This window comes from Strix aluco, chromosome 26 (genome assembly GCF_031877795.1).
Source record: "Strix aluco isolate bStrAlu1 chromosome 26, bStrAlu1.hap1, whole genome shotgun sequence".
NCBI lineage: Eukaryota > Metazoa > Chordata > Aves > Strigiformes > Strigidae > Strix > Strix aluco.
In genome coordinates, this window is record NC_133956.1 from 4,866,228 (window position 1) to 4,887,420 (window position 21,193).

General features: G+C 49.2%; 1 protein-coding gene across 9 annotated transcripts in view; it reads left to right on the forward strand.

Annotated features, from left to right (window-relative positions):
* PHACTR4 (phosphatase and actin regulator 4) overlaps nucleotides 1–21,193 on the forward strand; it is a 79,135-nt gene that overhangs the window by 54,680 nt on the left and 3,262 nt on the right. For 7 of the 9 annotated variants that reach the window (XM_074850654.1, XM_074850651.1, XM_074850652.1 and 4 more), the window contains 10 exons: nucleotides 8,604–8,780; nucleotides 9,204–9,284; nucleotides 12,374–12,538; nucleotides 12,656–13,015; nucleotides 16,336–16,921; nucleotides 17,605–17,825; nucleotides 18,280–18,430; nucleotides 19,119–19,174; nucleotides 20,038–20,099; nucleotides 20,877–21,014. In XM_074850654.1, the coding sequence (XP_074706755.1) occupies nucleotides 8,604–8,780; nucleotides 9,204–9,284; nucleotides 12,374–12,538; nucleotides 12,656–13,015; nucleotides 16,336–16,921; nucleotides 17,605–17,825; nucleotides 18,280–18,430; nucleotides 19,119–19,174; nucleotides 20,038–20,099; nucleotides 20,877–21,014 (1,997 nt within the window). Of the gene's footprint in view, nucleotides 1–83; nucleotides 406–8,603; nucleotides 8,781–9,203; nucleotides 9,285–12,373; nucleotides 12,539–12,655; nucleotides 13,016–16,335; nucleotides 16,922–17,604; nucleotides 17,826–18,279; nucleotides 18,431–19,118; nucleotides 19,175–20,037; nucleotides 20,100–20,876; nucleotides 21,015–21,193 lie in introns of those variants that run through there. The other 2 variants (XM_074850650.1, XM_074850655.1) reach the window with 2 other exon arrangements.

Here is a 21,193-nt window from a genome sequence, read left to right on the forward strand (position 1 = left end):
AGCTAAGTGGCTGGAGCGTGGCTGGCTGTCTCCTCCCCTTCCTGAGCTTTGGCCCTAGCCAGCTCGGCTCTGGAATGACAGGCATTCCTGTGTGAAGGGAGCTGGCACGGCCGCCTATTTATGAGATTCAAGTGCCCGGCCATGGGGCACGGGGAGAGCAGGACCTGCGCTGGTCCGTCGGACACCCATGCCGTTGCCTGAGAGTTGGCAGCCGCCTCGCTCGCCGGGCTCTTTCCTAGTCCGAAGCGTGGATTTATCATTTTAAAGGACTAAAGTGCTCTCTCAGGGTAGACTTTTTTTTTTTCCCCCTCTCTTCCCCCTCCCGCCTTCTCCCGGAGAGCTGCTTAGAAAAGAATCTAATGGGGCAGCCGCACTTCTCGAGACCGGTAAATCCAGCTGCTTTTGGTGAGTAATGGAGGGCAGGGGAGAAGGAGGCAACTTTGGGGCTGCGGCAGGGCAGGATTGCAGGTGAAACGGAGGAGTTGGGAGGAGTGGAATGCGGAGCTTGTGTAACCTGCACCCAGCTCAGGAGCTGGGAAGAGAAACCAGAGAAATAACTCCATTTCCTTCCTTTCTCTTACTCATGTCACATGCAATCGCTGTGCAACACGTTCTGCTGATCTTCAGACAGGCTCCGAGCTGCCGTTTTTAGGGATAGCCTCTGCCTTGCCCGGCCAGGTTTAGGGACACTAGCTTTGCAAAGCGCTTGGACAGCGCTAAAATTCACCTGAGCGGGGTAGGAGCCAGCCCCGATAGTCTGCCCGGACCGGAGCTGCCCAGGATTGTCTCCTTGTGTGTAATGCCACCCAGCTTTTTGGGGCAGCTATAGTAGTTTTGGGGGGAGAAGGAGCTTGGCAGTCCTGCTTGTTTTCTCTCCCTGCTCTGCGAGGTATCTGAGTAACTGGCAGGCTGTAGCAAACACAACCTTGCTTTAAGTCCTGGCCGTAGCACTACTCCAGAGCACTGTGTGTAGGTCAGTGTTATTTCCAGGTCTCTGTCTTCGGTGCTGTTCGATGCCCTGACTATAAGAGGAGACTTTATGCATCGTGCTGTTCCCTTTTATCTCATACCGACTTGCTGTCAGCTGTCTGGGCTGAGTTACTCTCATCCGTAAAGTAGAATTATCTGATTTTGAGAAACACTTGCCATTTGCCCATGGAGAGCTCCCTGAGATACAGTGGGTTTTTGCATTCTTTTTCACTTTTATAACTTTGAACCTACCAAGTATTTTTAGGGCTCAGATAAAACCAGTCATTCTCCTTTCCCCACCCCCAGTTCACTCCAGCTAGTCTTGTTCAAGAGCTGCTAAAAATAAGTGGTATTGAGAGAGTGGAAGGGAGAAGTAAAACTTCAGTCGTCTTCATACTGTCCATGGGAGACTAACAGCATCTTCTCCTTGGATTTATGCGCTGCTAGAAGCTGGCCTGTTCAGTCTTGGGCTCTTTCTCTCATCAAGCACCCGAGACGGTGCTAATTTTCAGGGGAGTGGGCTCGCTTGGTGTAATGACATTGTCCTTTGCCAGAGACTGGAGGCCAGCAGACGTGGTGTTTCCTCAACTGGTCATTTGCTATCTGAAGTCGTTTTTCATGGCACAGCTTGCATAGTTCCTGCTGAATAAACTGTGAACTTGAAGAGGTGGTTCTCGCCTTAACTTTGGCAGGATGCTGTTGAAAAGTCTTGTGAAGATTATGGTGATTCCAAAGGTACAAAAGACAGGGAAGCCGAAGGCTGGGACTATTTGAGGCTGCTTTGTGACCACAGCCTTTTATTGCTTTAAAGTCAGGATTCATTTCTTCCCTGGACCATTCAGGAAATGCACATGAAGTTTTTAAAGCTATTATAGGAAGCTTAGAAACATTTACCTAAAGTGCTTTTTTGATACTTTAACAACATTTCCCTCAAAAGAGTCTTCGTTTGCTTTTTTGAATTGTAGCTGTTTGTTTGAAAGCTTTTTGGATTCTTAACTGCTCTGCCCGGCACAACAAAGCGACAAGGGAGCCGAATTATTCTCCAGCCTGTGCATCAACACTGTTTTGGCAACGGGCGGGTTTGTTAGCCGGCGAGGATCCCGCGCAGGCTCCATGTTGCGAGGCAGCGGGTCCCGCTGTAGCCTTAGGTCCAGGCTGTACCGTCAAACGTGCGGTGTTAGGTGTGTAGTGCGCAGCCACGTCCTCAGCAGAAGTTCCCGGTGCACCTTCAGAGCTGGTGTGATAGCAGAACTTCAGGTGTGTGTGTAACTTAAGAAGATAAAGGCGGTTAAGCAGAAGTGGTCAGAGTTGCTGCTGTGGCACTGAAGTGCCTCATTTGTCGGAGTGCTTTTTAGCTCTCAGCTAAGCATTTACACTGTCTTTTGCTGTAGCACAGTCTCACTGCTGCAGCTCTGTCTGGATGTGAGCCTTGAGGCTATGACTGTGAGACAGAAATGCCCAGTGAGCTCCTTATGAACAGAAACTCCTGGGATTTGTGGAAATCCTGTAGTAACTACTACGGTAAGAGATGGATCAGGTTCTGGGTGAACTGTGGCTTGCAGATGGAAAAAATCTGGCTCAAGCTCGTGATTTACATGCTATGCAAGTCTGGTTACAAAGCAAAATACTGATACTTTCTTGTTTCCTTTGTGAGGATGAGTCTTAGTGAAAATAGAATTTAACAGGTCTTACATCTCTGAGAAGGGCTGGGGCAGAGAGCCTGTTGTAGTCAGGCAGTGGTGAAACACATCTTCTTTTGGAGTTAGTCTGCTCTACCAACTCTTGGATGTCTGCAGAGATGTTTTAGGGAGAAAAGCAGCATGTTCTCAGTCTTTTCCTAACTGCTTCAATCTGCAGTCCTGTCCTGGGGCTCACTGACCCTTCATGCTTAAAGGATTGTGCCATTTTCTTCATGAACACTAGAAATCAGTAGTTTCCCTCCTAGGCATATAGCAATATAATGTGAATTGTCAGCATCTGGGATGCAATTCTTTGATTTCTTCACAGCCTTCAGTCTTGCTTTGTTAGGGTCTCAAACTTGGATCTTGAAGTGATTTTTAGCTTATGTAATGGTGTGCCAGTTAAAAACAAAATAAAACTTCTCCATAGCCATACTGGCTTTTGATGGTGTGTGGCCCGAGTTAAAATGATTTAAAAATTCACCAACACTAATTCTGCAATGACCTACACTTGATGCAGCTTGGGTTTAGGTTTTTTTTTAGAGTGCATCAGAGGTGCTGCTATCTCATGTGCTATTGCAGGTATCTTCCCTATGAGAGATGATCCTTAATGAAAGAAATGCTTTCTGTTTATTCGTGTTGGTGCCTGAACTCTCTACTGTGCCTTTTTCTAGGCTGGTTTCTGCATTGCTGTGCAGAAAGGTATTTTGGGGCTTGATCTCTGAAGATGGGGATTAACTGTATTTGCTCACGTGATGGCTTTTCCTCCCTTGGACCGTGGTGTGACCATTAAACCATTACATTTCTAGGCTGGTATTTCCTAAAGGTCAGCTAGATAGCTGCTTGCTGTTGTGAGTGTCCTGTGTGCACAGCAATGGTGTGAACACGTGTGGTATTTTTAATTGACCCCACAGATCCTGGCTCTGCAGGTTTGACCCATTGAGAGTAGCAGTAGAAGTGAAAGCTTTACCATCTTTAATGGGAATGGCAGCCCCAAGCCTGAGGAAAGTTTTGGGAGCAGATGACACATGCAGCACCGCAGCCACTTGCTGACTGCGTGACAAGCTTGGAGACCAACTGCGAGTCTCCATCTTCCACTGAAATGGTTTCTCTTCTCCGGAAAAAAACATTACAGCAGTAGATCACCACCCCCCGTGTTCTTGCACAACAGTTTGCACCTACCACAAGGTGCAGTGGGAGAAGAGGTTTTTTTTCTGCCTGGGTTTTAACTGCAAGACTGGAGTGTAAATGTGTGTAGCAGTCTGCAGGGGGAGGGTTTGAAAGACCAGCTGGCCAGGCGTACTGATGGAGAATTGCATCCTAGCTGCTTGGCACTGCTGGAGCTTTCTGCCTTCTTGTGTCTCCGGGCTGTGCCAATTTTGTGACGTTTCCCTAGACTATTTCAGTCTAAACATTTTGGGTTAACACAAATCTGCTGTTTAAACAGCTCAAATTCACCTGCTTGTTTTGATGGAACAGGATCAGGACATGTTAAGTGTTTCAGAGAGAAGATCTGAAATGGCAGCAGGCTCTGGATGGGAAGCTGGGAGGTAGCAGCCAGGGCACAACTCCCTCCCCAGACCTGCTGGGTCCCGGGGGTCTGTCCGAGGCCTGGCAGGCTGAGTGCTCCAGGCCATCTGCTCCAGGAGAAGCACCCGCGCTTGCCTGGGGCCATGTGCAGAAGTTGCAGTAGATGTTTTATTCTGGAGTTTTTCTCAACTGGGGCAGTGCGTTAGGCACGGTGTGCTGGTGCCAGGGTGGGCTCTGTCTGGCCCTCGCTGCTTCAGGGTCGCTTTTATGGAGTGGGTACTTCATGTAGCTCTTGTAGAAAGGTTAAACAAGGGTGTGCTTTGGCATGGGGGCACGTTAGGAACCTGCTGAATTGGAAAGCTCTTGACCTTCCAATTGAGGACTCCCCCGGGTTCACCTGCATGATCTTATTTAACCTTTTTCATAAATTTTAAAAGGTTTCTCTGGCCTGCGAAGAAGGTGAGGCTGGTCTCTTAGACAAGACTTGCCACACAGGTGAACAGTTGTGGTGCTGAGCAAGAGCTGGGTTGGGCGAGGGCATCAGCTTCCCGACGGTTCTCACCCCTCACTTAGTCCGGTTCATCTTTTTTTTCCCACTTTCTTTCCCCAAGCACTGTGCTGTTGTTCCTTAGCAGTTTTCCAGTGCATGACTCAGATAAGGAGGGGCTTCTGCCCTTCGTTGCAAGGTGGCTCAGGTACCCTCCTGTACCTTGTGGAACAAAGCAAGAGGAAGCAGAGAATCCACCTTGCCAAGGCTCACTTCACAGTGAAGGCAGGTCGGGCAAGAAATGTCCTTTCTGCACCATTTCATGGAAATTTGAGCTGGAAATGGAAGGCAAGGTCCTTTTCTGAGGGACTATGAGCATTATCTAATGTGAACAATCACTGAACAATGAGGTTATTTAAAATACAGATCAGTAAAGCACACCTACAGCTGCTGATCCACCTGCTAATTAGCAGTAAATGTAACTCATAATTGCATCACAACAGACTGTTTTAAATGTCTGTGTCCATGTGGTAATTATGGATGGTAGAAGGAAGAGTGCTGTGGAAGGGCATTACAAGCTCTCCTGTGAGCAGTCTGTGCTGCAGAACCAGACAGAATAGATCCCATTTTATATGAGGGAAATTTCTTTCATGGCATCAGTATTGCCCCGTGGGCTGTCGTCTTGGGTGTTCACACTGTTTAATAATGTGTGTCGAGTTTTATTCTACACAGAGCAGAAGGAATGGTGAAAATGATGTGGACTGTGGTTTCATGCTGTGAAGGGGTACATGGTATGCCTGTCTTCCCCTCTTGCGTGGCTGTTTTTAGATGCCGAACTGATTATAAAACAGCAAAACTGAGTGTTTTCATGTTGGACAAGACCTGATGCACAGCACAAGCCTACGAGCCGTTGGTAGCACGGCTGGTGGAGTAGCACGGCAGAGAAGCAAGAACTGAGTTATTCCATATCGATGCTGAAGGTCATTGTGAAACCTAGCTGTTGTATTAACCTGCATGATTGCAATTAATGGCAGTCAGGCACCTGGTGCGAAACTCCACCCTGAGATGGTATTTGGTTTGACAGCCAGACCTGGACTGCAGAAGCTGCTGAAAGGTTCTTCCTCCTGGAGTAAAACTTGCATGTGGGCTCTCCCGCACGCTCCCTGCGTTTAGCTGCTCCTGCTTTGGGGATATCGTGTGTCTCCTGCAGTTTCGGCTCATCCTTTCACGTCCACTGCTCCTCTGTGGCTGCTCGGAGGTGACTGTGGCGGGGGAATGCTTGTCGTTCTCCCTCTAATTGGAAATGGAGACATCACAGCTTGCTGAGGTCTCCGTTCATTAATCTGTGGTTGAGTTTTCTTTTAATAACTTATTTTGCTTAGTGCAGCACTCTGACACCTTGGGTGGCAGGCAGCACATAAGTTACATTCCTCAGAGCAATTGAGAGAAGGGATGTGTATGAAGTGAGTTGGTACGACTGCCTTCAGCGCTGTTACTGCTCTTGGAAAGGTGAGGGAAGTGCCTTTGTGTGGCACTTGGGATCCAAATTCAGTCCACAGCTTGTGCCTGGCAAGCGGTCTTGCCTGCCCCGTAAACTCTGGGAACGCTCTGTTGAACAAAGTGAATACTGCTTTTTAAAATTACATGTACAACTCCAGGGCTAATGTTCTAGTCTCTGAAGAAAGTGCCTCCAAACATCCAGACAATTCATCTTAGGTTTCTGGGAGCTTGAAATGCCTTTTTTTTTTTTTGTCCTCTCTTCCTCCCACCCACCCTCCCTCCCAGCAGAAAATCACAGAATAGAGCCACAGAAAATCACAGATCGGTGCTGACATCTTGTATGTTACTTTCCACCCAAATTCTCTCTGGTTATGAAGCCAGATTTTTTTAAGAAGCAGCTCAGATGCTGAGTTGATTTTGCTTTTTCAGATAATGTTGGCTGGCGTCAGCTTTTCACTGGTCCTGAGTGAACTTTCTGTTAGGGGGCTGATTTAAAAAAACAAAATACAGCCAACAACCAAACCCCATCAACCACCACTGTGTGAAATCTGGAGTCCTGTGACTGAGAGGAGAGAAACCTGTACAGAGCTGGAAGGGTCATGGATTTTAGGTAAAGTCTAAAATGGCCACAATCAGCTTTGAAAATCATTTTTTCCTGCTGTTTAGCACAATGGTGCTTCGTTGCCACTCCAGCCGCTTGGTAAACCTGAGTCCTGGGCTAGTTTCCTTCATCATTTGGTTGAAGAGCATGTGATCTAGGTCCTCCTACTGAAATACTCTCCAGTTTCCCTTGTGCTGCTAGCACGGTCTCTGTTCTCCCATATTATTCAGCGATCTTCCATTTCATTTGTGTTCAGACTGAAAAATTGGGGTCTGTCTGTCCCGCAGTGTTGCACAGTGACAGCCTGTCCCCAGCCCAGCTGGCCTGAGCCTGCTCGGGAGCCCGTGGCTGGGGCTCCCCGTGCTTTTGAGGCTTCCTGGGGTCTGAAATCTCACGCTAGGAAGCACCACGGGGTTGCAGGTAGAGCTCCACCAACACACAGCTATTTTTTCCTGGTTTTTTGCCCTGTGCTGAATCTGCTCTTCCCCGTTTTGATAGGAATCCGCTGTTTCAAATCTGGGTCTGTATCCTTGGTGGATATTTGTAGGATATGGCAGATACATTATTAGCTCTTTGTCCTATGTGCAAAATAGCTTTTCCCTAAAATTCCTTTCCCAATCTCCTAGCCTCAGGAGATGGGATTCTTGGCTGAACTTTCTGCGTGGCCTACGGGGTATTGTCTTTTCTGCAGGCACGTCATACAGGCTTGTCTGAAGTTGACTAAAAGGTCTTTTGTGACCCCAGAAGGCTTGCAAACTCCAGAACATTTGACTTAGAGGCTCAAAAATAAGACGCGCAAGTGCAGTTTGTAACGCGGCGCCTCGGCCTGTGGTATGCGGCGCTTGGCAGGACGGCGGCGTAGGCCTGTAGGAAGTCTCGAGGCTCTGTTCTCGGTACTGCGTGTTTTCGTGGAGTTCTGCAACACAGCTTGGGTGCTCCTCTCTTATGCAGTGCTGAAGCCAAGGGATTCTCAGTCTGTAAATTAAGACCACGAAGCAGGCCACCAGCTGGCTTCACTTAGGTTGTGTGCACTCTGATTTTTTTTTTTTTGCAGGCATTGCTAGATTCTGCTGATTGTAAGTGTTCCCTTATGTTTCATCAGATACCCAGAAAACAGCAACACCAGGCGAGCCAGAATTGACAGTCACCAGCTTAGTGTTTCATGCTCTGGTTCTGCTTTGCAAGTTGTTTCTTTATGAGCTTTTTTGTTGCGGCAAGTTGGGGGGTTTTTTTGCGTGTCCTTTCCCACCTCCGTGTCCTTCTTGTGTTGTTCTCCAAAGACTTTGAGTACAGTAGGTGGAGTGCAGGCCTGTATTGTGTTGCTTTCCTGTGTAGTTGTTGCTCTTGGCCAGCTTTGTTGGCCTTATTTATAGAGGGGAAAATCAGAGCAGCTGAGTTGTAGCACATACAGCTGTTGTGATGGTAATTTCGGTGTGTGTAGACAGTCATGCAAGTCTGTTCTGCAGGCTGGAAGGTATTTGTGTTCATGTAACTACTTGCGTCTAGCACCAGTTGCTTCCAACTGAAGATGAGAAACTGCAGCAAAGGGATTTGTGTTCCTTGGGCGAAGCTGTGACACCGCAAACTTCAACTAATGCTTGTTTTATTAGAAAACCTCTTATCGGTTACCCTGTGCACTGTTAACATTGGAAACCCCACTCTTGTCTCCCCAAGCTAATGTGAAATGCTGACGGGTTACGTGAAGGCATGGACTCTTGCTACCTTCTTTGCATGAACGTGCGCCACCGTTTCCCAGTGTGCAAGGGGCAGGCTGGTGGGAGATGGCAGCTGTTCTCCGCAGCCCAAAAGTAACTTTTTTTTATTCTTTTCCGTGCAGCCGAAGAGGTGGATCACCCCCCAACTGATGCTGGCATGGGGGTAGATGTTTTGGAATCAGGTGACACCACACCGCCTACAAAGAGGAAAAGCAAGTTCTCAAGCTTCGGGAAGATCTTCAAACCCTGGAAGTGGAGGAAAAAGAAAAGCAGTGACAAATTTAAGGAGACTTCGGAAGGTAATCGGGGCTGGGGGGGAGTCCCTTCCTGCCATTAGCCATCTGGCTAGCGAGAAGGGCTTGCTGTCACCAGCCTGAGTGCTGACAGGCGTAAGAACCAAAATGTGACTTTGGTGATGGGCTGGCACCTGCAATCTCTCCAGAAACACCTTGCCATGGAGCAGTAGTTTCAGACAAATAAATTCCTCTCTTGCAAGGAACCTCCCCAAGCAGCTGTGGGGAGGGAGGGTTTGCTCCACGATCACCAGTGTAGTGTGAAGTGCAGGCCTGAACGTGCAGTCCCTCCTCCCTCCTCTTAATCCATGCAAAAACACTGAAATTTGAAGCCCTTTTATTTCCTCCAGAGGATCCCTTTAAAAAAGTATCATCTTGAACTTCCAGTTTACCCTGTTTTCTGAGTGCTTTTTTTCAATTTAATATCAGTTTTAGAACGAAAGATTTCTATGCGAAAGCCAAGAGAGGAGCTGGTAAAAAGAGGGGTTCTGTTGGAAGACCCTGAGCAGGGTGAGTCTGCAAATGAACTTCTCCTCCTCCTGTCTGTGTTCTGTGTAATTGATCTTCCTCTGACAAAACCTCACCCTTGCAGCCACTCTCTTTTGGGAGACAAATTTAAGGGCTCTTTGCTAATGTGGTTCCTGTCTGTCTTGTGCTTTTCAATATGCTCTCTCGTCTGACTCTTACACCTGCCAGGGAAGGCAGCCTGTACAGTTAGGAAGATGTTGTTAAGAAAGCACAACGCCTGTCTTGGACATCTTCCTGTCTGCTGCCAGCGGGGAGGGGTGTTCTGTGTGTCACTGCCTATCCTCTCCCTCTTGTACATGTCCTGCTCCAGCCGCCTTGTCTTGTCCTGCTAAGTTCCTCTGTCACGCTTGCGCTCGCCATCTCCACCTTGTTCTGGTCACGCTCTGGACTGCACACCAACTGCTGCAGGAGCAGCACTGGCCTTGGGGCTCAGGCTTGGAAAAAAAACCCAACAATTGGTGACTTTTGAGCTGCCTGGGTAGGGGCATTTCCTCAAGGAGTTATAAATGAGATGCTTCATGGTATGGTGTCATAGTTAGTCACAGCTAAGATTATTGAAGCTTGCCCTGCTGTCAAAGAAGTCTTATCCCCTTTTCTGTCATCCCTGATGTCTCTGAGTTGGGGCCACTGTGTCAAAATAACTTTTCAGCCAGGTCAGTTCATCATCGAGTCACCTGGCTGCGTGTTGGGTGATGTGGGTACAAGGGAGGGGGCAGGAATGGGTGGTGGGATAGCAGCCCGCCTCTCTGGGTGACAGCGTGGCCTTTGGCTTAGGGCAATGGATAATTACACCTCAAAAGACATGCTGCGGAGGCAGCCTTAACCTTATGCAAATTTCAGGGTTCTTCTAAGAAAGACGCAGAGTGGAAAAGCGGAGGTGAAAAAGTGGTTTTCAGACCAAACCACTGAAAGCAAAACTGCGAGGAAAAGTCTTAACACAGTTGTTTGCAGCTACACTGTAATGAAATCCATCTACAACTACCCGAGGGTGTAAATGCTGGGCTGGAGGAAGAGTTCACTGGGGTACAAAAGTGTATGAGGTCACAGGATGAAACTGTGGAAGAGAGATCAAAGGCTTTGGGTAACAAACTTTCAACTGGAGATGACACAGGAGAGATCGTCCAAACTGTAAGGGTGTAACAGAAGCATGGCTGAGATGGAATTATTTTCTGCTTTGAGTCATCTGATCTGGCTTAAGAAACAGAAGATGGCTATAATGTGGACAAAGTGCAAACCCAAGGTATGAGGGAGCAGTCAGTTATTGTCAGGAGGGTTAGATTAGAACATTATCTTAATCCTCCCTTCTATGAGTTTAAGACACTTGGGCAGTCATAAGACGATGGTGGTAGGTTATTGTGTTTGCTTGCAATTTTAAACCCTGCTCTTTACAAGGTCAGTTAATTTTCTTAGGGAAAAAAAATGCTGGAAACCCTTTGAGATGAATAAGTGAGGAAGTAGGAAAGAGGTGTAGTGGAGGCTTTCAAATCCAGTGTAGCCGGGAGAGGAGGCCCTGCTGCTCTCTGGGCTGGCAGTCAGCAGGTTGTAAGGAGAGAAGATAGCCTTGGACTGGTTTGACCTTGAAGGAGGTCTCTGGAACTGAAGTCGGGGAGTGAGGTGGTGTGAGAAGCCCGTCAGGAGTGTTCTGCGTGTGCTGCAGCTCTGCCAGAGAGACCGTGCAAGGTTTGAATGGTGAGGAAAGATGGATCATACTGTTCTTATCCCCCTTGCTAAAAACTTCAGCTAGCCAGAGGCAATTGCTGCTATAAAAAACTCTGGCTCGTCTCTTGAGTTTCAGCCCTGGCTGGGGAGGAAACTCCCTCTTGTTGCTGTCTGAACTTCCTGCGTTCCAGGGAAGGGCAGCTAAGCAAGTGAGGCAGCGTAGTCTTCCATCGCCTCTCAGGAACCAAGGCTGGTTTTTGCAGAAAAGAAAGCCTGGGGAGCTTCTGGCTTCTTGGCATCTTTGCTTTCAACTTCTGAATAACACCAGGTTAGGGAAGGGGAGGTAGTACCTTGGCAGCGGGGAGAGCAGAGGTGAAGAGAACAGTGGAATAAATCATCAAAAATCAGAGAAACAGAGCATGCTGGGGTCTGACCCTGGGGAGCCCGTGATGCCATGCATGGCAATTGCTTGAGAAATGGTAGACTGAAAACACTAAGGATTTTTAATCAAATTGGTGATGTATTTATTCAAGTTTTCTTGCTGTGGAAAGCAGGCAAAATGGGCAACGCCCCATTAGAGTGGATGCTAAGTCTGATTTTGGGAATAATATTACCAAGAGTTTGTCCTGTCAGGGCAATTACAGAGGCAGAAAGTGATTATTTCCTCATTGTAACTAGGGCTTTAAGTGCTCTCAAAAGCGTGGGCTTAAAAGGGGATTTGGTTTTTCCAGAAGAGATTTTGATTCTAACGTTTGGGGAACTCCATGCTAGAATCTGTACAAGCAGAAATAGTCAAGATGAACTACATCAGATTCTGGAGATGTATCGTTACCTCTAATTAAAACAAAGGTAAAAAAGTGAGGAAATATGCCTTGCTGTTTTGGGTAGAGCAGTGATTTTTGTGCCAAATTCAGGGTCGAAATAGAAGGAAAATAGAGATGCTTCAACTAATTTTACGACTTTATCAAAATCTATTATTGCACGTCCAGTAGATTACTTGGCTAGTGTTGGAATTTGTATTGCAGAGGAGAATTTGTGAAGGCTCTGTAATGGTGGGTAGATACAAAAGCTTCTGGAGGTTTTTAACTGCAATTGCAGCTTCCTTGGGCTGTGGCACAGCATTGGGCATACTAGTCTTAAATGCAGTAGCATCCTTTCTAAAGGAGGTGGTAGATTTAAGAGGCTGCTGAAGAAGAAACACACTTGATGGGATACGGTGCTGTACTGCTTTGCTTGTTGATAATAAAATCAAGGGCTCTCAGCTTCAGCTAGTTGGTGGTGCTGTGGTAGACTGAAGACCAGCTGTTTCAGAAACCAGAGAGAAGTTGGTGTGGATCGATGGCCGTGTCTTCTCCATCTCCCGCTTTCTGAGTGTTTTCTGTTTGCTTCTCTCCCCTCCCGGCCCCTTGCAGATGGTGAAGAACCAGACAAGCTGAACCCACCTGCAATGAAGAATGGCCACACAGTCCCAATTGGTGGTCCCGGGGTTTGCAACCTGGCCAGCCAGGAGGAAGAGGCCCCAAAGTCATCCAGCCTTAGGAAGCCTGTTCCAGCTGAGGAACCAAAGAAAAGGCAGGGTAAGGAACCAGATGTGCACAAAAATCGGTTGCTTCAGATTCTCCCGGGACTGGTTTTGAATTCTCATCTGATTCTTCCCACTCCAGTCTCTTAAACCGAGCTGTCTCACTTTGCAGGCTCCTCCAGCAGCCACTCTGGGCCTGAACTGGAACCACCTCAGGAGCCGTATGTTCCCAGGCAGCCTTTGCTTCCTCCAAAAAGACCTCCCTCCACTTCCCAGGAGGCAAACGAAGCACAGGTGAAGGATCCAACGCCTGCCAGCAGCACTGCAAAAACTGCACCCTCCACCACAGCCCCTGTTGCAGCAAAGACAGTGAATTCCACAGCTGCCCCTTCCCCAGCCCCCAGGACTCTACCCCCTGCTCTTGCCAGTGCCAACACTACTGCTCCCACGAGTACAACCAGCACAGCTCCTGCCAAACAGCCTCCCGTCCCTCCGCCCAAACCCATCAACAGAAATAGCAACTCAGTAATAGGTAAGTGCCCCCATAAGCTGCTTTTTGTACCCTCGGATGTTCTGGAGCCCTTGTTCTGAGAGTCTCTTCGTAAGGGAATATTTTTAGTCCGATGTAGCAAATGTTGTAGCATGAGTATCTGACCATCTTTCCTGAATACAGCCCAGTTTGGACTCAGAAGATCTGTCAGTGTTTAGCCAGGGCACACGTGTGCTGAGAACAATGTAATTACTGGAGTCTTCTGCCGTGAGCCATCCAATCTGTCAGACATGCGTGTTTCCAACAGCTCCCTGCAGGAGGGAATCCCTGCCTGCTTTTGGCAGGAGTGGGGATGGTGCAAGGAGAGGGGAAGGCATTGCTCTGTTAACTGTCAGCCAGTGTCTTTGGATGTTGATGCTTCACTGAGGGCTGGGATTCAGCTGTGGACAGCCAGGATTGGGACTTGTGGGTGGTGTGTGAGATTTTTGCTTTGTGAAACTATGGTCAGTGAGAATTGATAATTTCAGCTGGTCTTTAGGGGGAAAAAAAAAAAATCCATGTCACACCAGTGTCTTTTATGGCTGTCACTGCTGGGCCATGAGGTTTCCCCTTAGTGCAGAGGGGCCAGGAGCTGGCAGAGATAATTCAGACTTCCCTGGTTATACCCTGGTACCTTCTAAAAGGTCTGTGGCTGGGGTAGTGTCGTATCAGTCTTGCCCTTAAGTCTTGTGCCATGGATAAATCAGCTGAACTGTAATTTGAGCTGAATCTTCCCACTTAATTAAATGTCTTTATCTCTTAGAAAAAAGCAGAAGATGTGGGGAGAGTTTCTTGAAGCTGAATGAGTCCCTGCTCTCTTTAGGAATTTTAGAGGTCTTAAAGATGCAACATTAGTGGAGTAAATGAGACAACTTCCACCCAGCCGATGGCCTGGTCATATTGCACAGACCACCTGCTAATCGTTGGATTGGATTAGCAGAGGCTAGTACGGATCAGGAGGGAGGTTCCTGGGAAGATCAATTGGACAGGTCTGCACTGTTATCACAGAAACTAGAGGCGTCACCCAGCCGTGGTTTGGGAGGCAGCGGTAGAAGCTTAGATCGTGTGCAAGTTACCATCTGAAGGCGCCTGGGCCGCTGCTTTCAGTACAAACTGCATCTCTGTTCTGCTTGGGGCTTCTCCTCGCTCTAGCAGGTTTTGCAAGTGACCTTGATACGGTGTTAAACGCTCCTGTACGCCAGACCAGCTTGATTAGTCTGACCATACCTGAAATACGTTCTTGTTTCCTTTAAGCTGCTTGCACACATCACAGATGGTATTTGAAATGCCCCAGCGCTAATTGCAGGAGGTACTTGTGGAACAAAAAATGTGGCTGGAGACAGCAGTTTGTCAAGCGTAGGTTCAGACCCAGCCGGTCTCTCTGCAGCAACGCAGGGCCGGGCTGTGCCCCTGCGGGTCCAGGGGTGTGGAGGGGAGGAGAGGAGAGCAGCCGGCCCCTCTTCTGTCTCTTGGATAAGAATGCAGATGCAGAGGGAGGCTTTGCAGCTCTCTGCTCGGCCATGTCATCGCGGCCATGGAGCTGTAGCTGCGGCACGCGCAGTCGTTGCCATGTGAGCCTTGTTCTGGTGCTGGGGATAAACAGCAGCAGTGGAATTGGCTCCGTGAGCTCTCCACAGGTCTTTGATGCATGTTCTGACTAGGGCCTGCGTGGGCTTTTGTGCTGCTATCCCAGCCTAAGGCGGGGAGGGCTGTTAACGTGCAGACTGCCCCTTTGTGCCCTCGGGAGGATGGTCCCTTATGTTCATTCTCGGAGCAGTTCTGGTGTGTTTGCAGTAGCTGAAAATAAAGCTCAGGAAACACTTGCTTTTGGGGAGTGGGGAATTTAATCCGCATCAGCTTGAAAAAGCAGGGCAAACCGTGCTGTCCCGGGCTTGCTGACAGGTTTCAGGAGCTGTGGTTACCGTAGCCTGTGCTGGAGCATTGAGTCTGGCACGTCACAAGAGGTTGTGCCAGTCGGTGTGCTGGGTTTATCGCACTGAAGGGAGCCGGGCTGGCTCGGGAAGATGCTCTGAGCAGCACCCAGCCCTCTTCTGTCTCTTCCTTCTGCCACTCCTTGGTCCCTTCTAAAATCTGTCACTGCCCAAAGGTGACTGGTCCTGCCAAGCTTTGAGCCCTGCTGAGGAGATACTGGAATCCCTCTGGGCTGAGTTGATGGGAGCTGAGGGCACTCAGTGTTTTGCACAATCTGGCCCTTAATCTACAAGGGGAAAGTCTGAAAATGCTAAACATCCCAAAAATGCACCCACCTCTCTCCAGTTATGCTGCCTTGTCTCGGTGAAACACTTGCAGCACCCTCTTGTGGTGTCTGGTCCTGCGGATTCCTCCCAGCCCCATACCGGGGCCACTGCTGTGTGACCATCACCCGCTCCAGGTGAAATGTGCAATAAATCTGATCCTCTTCAAGCAGGTGGGCGAAACCTTTCCAAGCTCAAGAAGCTGTTGATACATAAATGTTAAAGGCTACAAACTCCTAAAGCAAGAGCAGCCTTCACTGGTGCAACTGCTCCCCTAGGAACCAAGGGGTATGTGAGGAACCTGAGATTGTCTGCTGCAGGTGTGTCCAAATGGACAGTCTCCATTTCTCCCTCTCTTCTCCATCACACAACAGATAAACTCTGTGTAGACTCAAGGCTCTAAGGTTTTTGTAGATTTGATAGTTATTTTGTAGTTGCAGAGAATTTTATATGGGGCTTCAGGAGCAGAGTTGCAGAGGGAGCAGAGCAGAACCTCCTCCTGAAAGAGGCAGGAGCTGCTGGCAGCGAGGTGTTCCTGGGCTGGGTCTGGCAGATGAATGGAAATAGGGAGAGCACATTGCTGCTTGCAGTTTTGCCTTTGAGACTTCCCAGAAAGTTTTTTAATGTGCAAGGGAGCCGTTAACACAACTGGAGTCTGGGGTGTCCTGGATGTCTCAGATTCCTTTCCAAACTGATGCTGTAAATATAGCTATAAAGTGCCCTACATACCTGCATTCCTTGGCTGAGGCAGCGAGCTGGTCTGGGTGAGCTCCATCTGCTGACACTTGAGGGCTGGTGCTGTTTCTCTCTCTCCCAAGCAGCAGGATGCACAGACCTCTCCCAGCCTGCTTGTTTCTGGCTGCTCTCCCAAGTCTTACCTTTGCTGCAGGAAGGACAGACTAGAGGCTCGCAACCTGGTTATTTCTGGCACCGTGTTCTAGCAGAAAAGCAGCAGAGATTGCTCAGTCCAAGGCTCTGGAGTGCTTTGCCGTGCTTATTCCACACTGGTGAAGGATATCTGGAAAATGTCCTGTTTAACCACAAAAGCCACTATGTTTTTATTTTCAGCTGAACTTTCTCAAGCAATGAACAGTGGTACAGGCTTGTCCAAGCCTTCCCCTCCTCTCCCACCGAAGAGAGGCCTCCTGCCTAACAACATGTCAGAGGCAGCTCTCCCTTCCAAGCCCCTGAACGACAGGACAGTGACAGCGAACCGCCCCGCACTGCTGCCGATGCACATGACCTCTGCTTACCCACCGCCCTCGCCTTCACCGCCGCTGCCCACGCACGTACCCCCCGAGCCTCCGCGCATGCCCTTGCCTGCCTCCACCCCCATCTCGGACCCTCCGCGCTCCCTGGATCTACCCAAAGAGACTCTTCCTCCTCCTCCTCCTGAAGACTTCAGGTCCTTGGAAGTGTCGAAGAGGGCAGCAGAGCAAGGGTTCGGCGAACCTCACGTGCTGCCTCGCCTACCCCAAATCCCCCTGCACATCCGTATCCAGCAGGCTCTGGCCAGTCCTCTGCCTGTCACCCCACCTGCCGAGGGCTCACACAGGGCTCACTCGCTGCTCTTTGAGAACGATGGCTTTGGGGAAGACAATGGCACCCTGGGCAGGACGAGGTCCCTGCCTGTCACCATTGAGATGCTGAAAGTGTGAGTACCTCCTGGACTCGTGTGTAGTAAACAGCTAGTAGTGCTGGGGGTCACGCTGGGCTCCGACACGTTGGTGTAGTGCTCCCTGCTTCTGCGAGGCTGTGATGGTGAGGAAGGCCGTGGGCAGGGCTGGTTTTTGCAACAGCCTAGAAACCATTTTGCCTGTTGGCTGAATCTGGGTTTCAGCCTCTTAGGGGGCCAGGGCATCTTCCCTGTGAAGTTAGCCCTAGTTCTGGGATTTTATTGCTCACAAAGGAGAATGGGTTCCAGACTACAAACACGGGCCGATGCCAGGAATCCAGGCCTGCCTTTAATTGCACGGAGACAAAACAAGGTCCTGGATTTCATCCATTTGTGGCCATTCCTTAGCCTTTCATTTTGCAAAACAGAAGTGGGAAAAGGACTGTCTTGTATTATAGTTGAACCTACAAGTCCCAAAGTAGGGGGGTGAGAGGGCTGTTTTGGTTCTGCAAAGAACCTGCCTCTGGCATTTCCTCTGCCAGAGCTCCCTGTGCTTTGGAGAGAGGGGACGGTGCAGGATTGTGGGGCTGCTCTTGCGTCTCTGGTTCCTGGGCTACCCACAGACCTGCCTTCTGCAGGCTGAGGAGGAGGTGGTGATCTCAGGGGTGGTCCCCAGCCCCTGTAGCATGTGTTAAGAGATGTAATAGTGTGCTTCTCGTTAGTCCAGACGATGAGGAAGAGGAAGATGACCAGGAAGAGGAGCAGAATTCAGGCCCTCGTGTGTATATTGGAGATGTGCCATCTGTCACAGTCATCCCAAAACTGGTACCCCAGGTCCTGCCAGAGGAGCAGGAAGGAGATGAAGGGATGAGCGATTCTGACTCGGAGGGGCCCATCCTGTACAAAGATGACGAGGATGAGGAAGAAGATGAAAGCCATAACAGTAAGGCTTTGACATTGCAGCTGGCTTTTTTTCCTCTGCTGAACTTGTGCCTGGCTGTTTTGAGATCTGGATCAAAGAGCTAGTTCACACAGTGCTTTCAAAGCAGCTGGTTCTTGGTTTCATGATGTACCACATGTCCTCTTCCTCGCTTTTTCAAAGGCTCTACAGCCAAACTGGTATGCTCATCTGCTGAGATGCCCCCCCCTCCAGTTGCAGATGGCCCTTGCAACAGCTTGTGCTGTCCCACCCCTTCAGGTGGGATGGCGTTAGGTGAGCGTGTGGGCATCGTGCAGGAATGCTGGCGGCTGCTGTAGGGACTAGCTCTGGAGCTGTAGTGCAGAGCTTGGAAAGCAAACCTCAGGGGAGAGCACAACTGCCAGGGGCACGCGGCTGATACCGCTGTGCTCAGGCACTGCAGTCTTCAGTCGCATCCCGTTGCTCTTCCTCCCCACAGGCACGCTGGCTAACAAAGTGAAGAGGAAAGACACGCTCGCTATAAAGCTGGGGAACGCAACCGCGCCGCAGGAGGAGAAGATTGTCTTTCCTCGGAAGAGCAAGGAGGAGTGGAACGAAATTCGGCACCAGATTGGGACGACACTGATCAGGTATGAAGAATGGAGGGGGAGGGTGTTAGGTTTGAGCCTTTGGCACAGTGTGTGAGGGGTGGGAGTGGACAAAGCTGCTGCCTTGTCTGAGCAGCCTGTAATGGAATAGGAACGGTGGTTGGGCGCTGCTGCTGCCAGGCGAAGTGTTGCTTTTCCTATTTGGTTATAGAAGTTGGAAGTTCCTCCTGGAGTTGAGCAATATCCCCCTCTTGAGGGGGATAGGCCCCTGCTTCCAGGGGTTAAATGGGCTGGGAGGAGAAAATCTCAAGGACTACAGAAACGTTACTGTTGTAAAATACAGATGGTATTGGATAGATGGTATTGGATAGATTGAAAGGATGTGGATAGATGCAAGCTGGGTGCTGATGCATTAGGTGGTGGATTAAACTGGGGCTGCTGATAGTCCAGGCTCTGCCATTTCCTTGGGCTCCCTGCAAAGTTCCCTCTGAGCTTTTGAGAGGCTGCAGCGCTTTCCAAACCTGAGCTGTCACACTTTCCAAACCTGTGCCTGGGGTGAACAGCTGTTTGAGTGGAGGAGAGTGCAAAACAGGGCAGCAGTGATCTCCACTGGTGAATGAGGGGCGTCGAGGAGGCTTTCCAGTGCACTGAAAGCAAGCAGTTGTATTCTTCATCCCCTACTGATGAATGACTGGATAAAACATTACACACTTGTCACACTTTTCTTTAGGCGACTGAGTCAGAGGCCGACAGCGGAAGAACTGGAGCAGAGGAACATACTTCAGCGTGAGTAATGCTTCTCTAGTGGTCCTAAGTAATAAGTTGGCCTTTAACATCTTAGTCCAGGTGGACTGAGAATGTGCTTGAAATGTAGTGGTGGAGGACTGTGCTTTGGTAAAGCTGGAGTAGAGCAGTTTTGCTATTTTTTCCCCAGTATTTTCATTACCATCAGAAACTGGCTCTGGATAAAATCAGACCTTAGCAGCAGTACCAAGCGATACAGTTCAAAGCATCATATTATAGAAAGGGTACCTGTCCCCTGCCTGACACCTCAGGGAAAAATATCTGAACTGGTTAAAGCTCTGACGTTACACAGCAAGGACAGTTCAAGGTGTTTTTGTTTGGGCTGGACTTTTATTTGTGGTCCAGACATTACAGCATTGTACTGCATGATCCAAAAAGCAGCAGTTCATTGCTCAGTCAGTGGTGTTTCTCTTGGCCATACCTTGCTCTGTAAAAGTTTTAAATAAACATCTTGAGGAAAGGGAAATGTCAGTTCAGGAAGTTTCCATTTAAAATATTTATCTGTGCTGTTATTCTCTTTAAACTATTAGTATAATAGCTTTGGGGAGAAGCAATCTGCAAAGTGGCCTGGATGTATTTTGACAATATGGCCATTAATCTTTAACAGACACAGGGCTGGAGAGAATGACTCAATCGTGCTGTAAAGGCCCATATTGCCACTGTCAGGGGGTGCTTGGTGAGTTAAGGGGATTGAGTCGGACTGTGCTCTCTGCCTGTACCACAATGAGCTTTCAGATATGTAGATAATCTGAGAATAGCTCGATACTCTCCTTTGTTCAAGTCCAGAAAGCACTTTTCTAAAGGCTGTGATGCTTACAGGAAAAATTTATTTTTCCCCTTGGCAGCAAAAAATGAAGCTGACCGTCAAGCTGAGAAGCGAGAGATCAAACGCAGGCTCACCAGAAAGGTACTGCTGGCCTCCGTGCTGTGATGGCCATCTGGCAGAGCTGTCGGGGATGGTGGTGGCTATGAGCACATCGTAGGTACCTTGCTGTGGGTGAAGTCACGGGGCTATTGTGTAAGTGTCCCCAGTGCCCTCTGACTGCAGCGACTTTGGAACGTGGACTGTCACCAACGGTGAGCCGTTGGCACTGCAGCCCTTTGTCAGGGATAGATCTGAGCTGGCATCAAGCGTAACAAGCTAGATGAGAACTAAATTTGGCACCTGGCACTTGAAAGGTTTGCTGGCGCTGGCCTGGCTGTTTTAAAAGTCCTTCAGTGGCCACGACTTTCACACCAGGCTCCCCAAAATCCATTTCTAAAATAAACAGCAGCGTGGGAGAAGCTGAGCAGAGCAACAGCTGCTTTTAGCTGTTACGTGCAAGTGGTTGTTACTTGTGGCTGGAAGAAACTTCCCAAGGGCCTGTGGGTATGAACTGTGAGTGTTGCCATTGCTGAAGCGGGGAACGGGCTTGCTTGGGACAGGGGTGTCACACAGGGCTCACCCAAACGCCTCAGTGTCTTCCTTCTCCTTGGCGGCATGGCCTTGGTTCTGCCCTAGCCCGCCCTCGTGATCCAAACCATCTGTAAGAGGGTTTGCCTAGTCCCTTGCAGGCTGCGAGCAGGACCTCGTAGTATCTGTGGTTCGGGCCCAGTGAGGGGACTGGGTTTAGTTTTGCTTAGTCCTGAACTGCTTTGTGGACAAGACACAAACTTAAGTTTCTTTGCTCTTGCTGGTGTTCAGCTTAGCCAAAGGCCTACAGTGGCAGAGCTGCAGGCCAGGAAGATCCTGAGGTTTAACGAATATGTGGAAGTAACAGATGCTCAAGACTATGACCGGCGAGCGGATAAGCCATGGACAAAGCTAACGCCAGCTGACAAGGTAACAGGGAGTGTCCTGTCCCCAGGTGTGGGCTGGGGAGATCGGGGGGTCCCATGTGAAAGAGCATAAGCTGAGGAGATTTGCTCCGTTCCTTTTGCTTCACCTCTGCATCTTTCCCTCTGCACCCCAACAAGCACCACCAGCGTCCCTTCACCCCCGTGTGCTGTACCCAGCCCTGC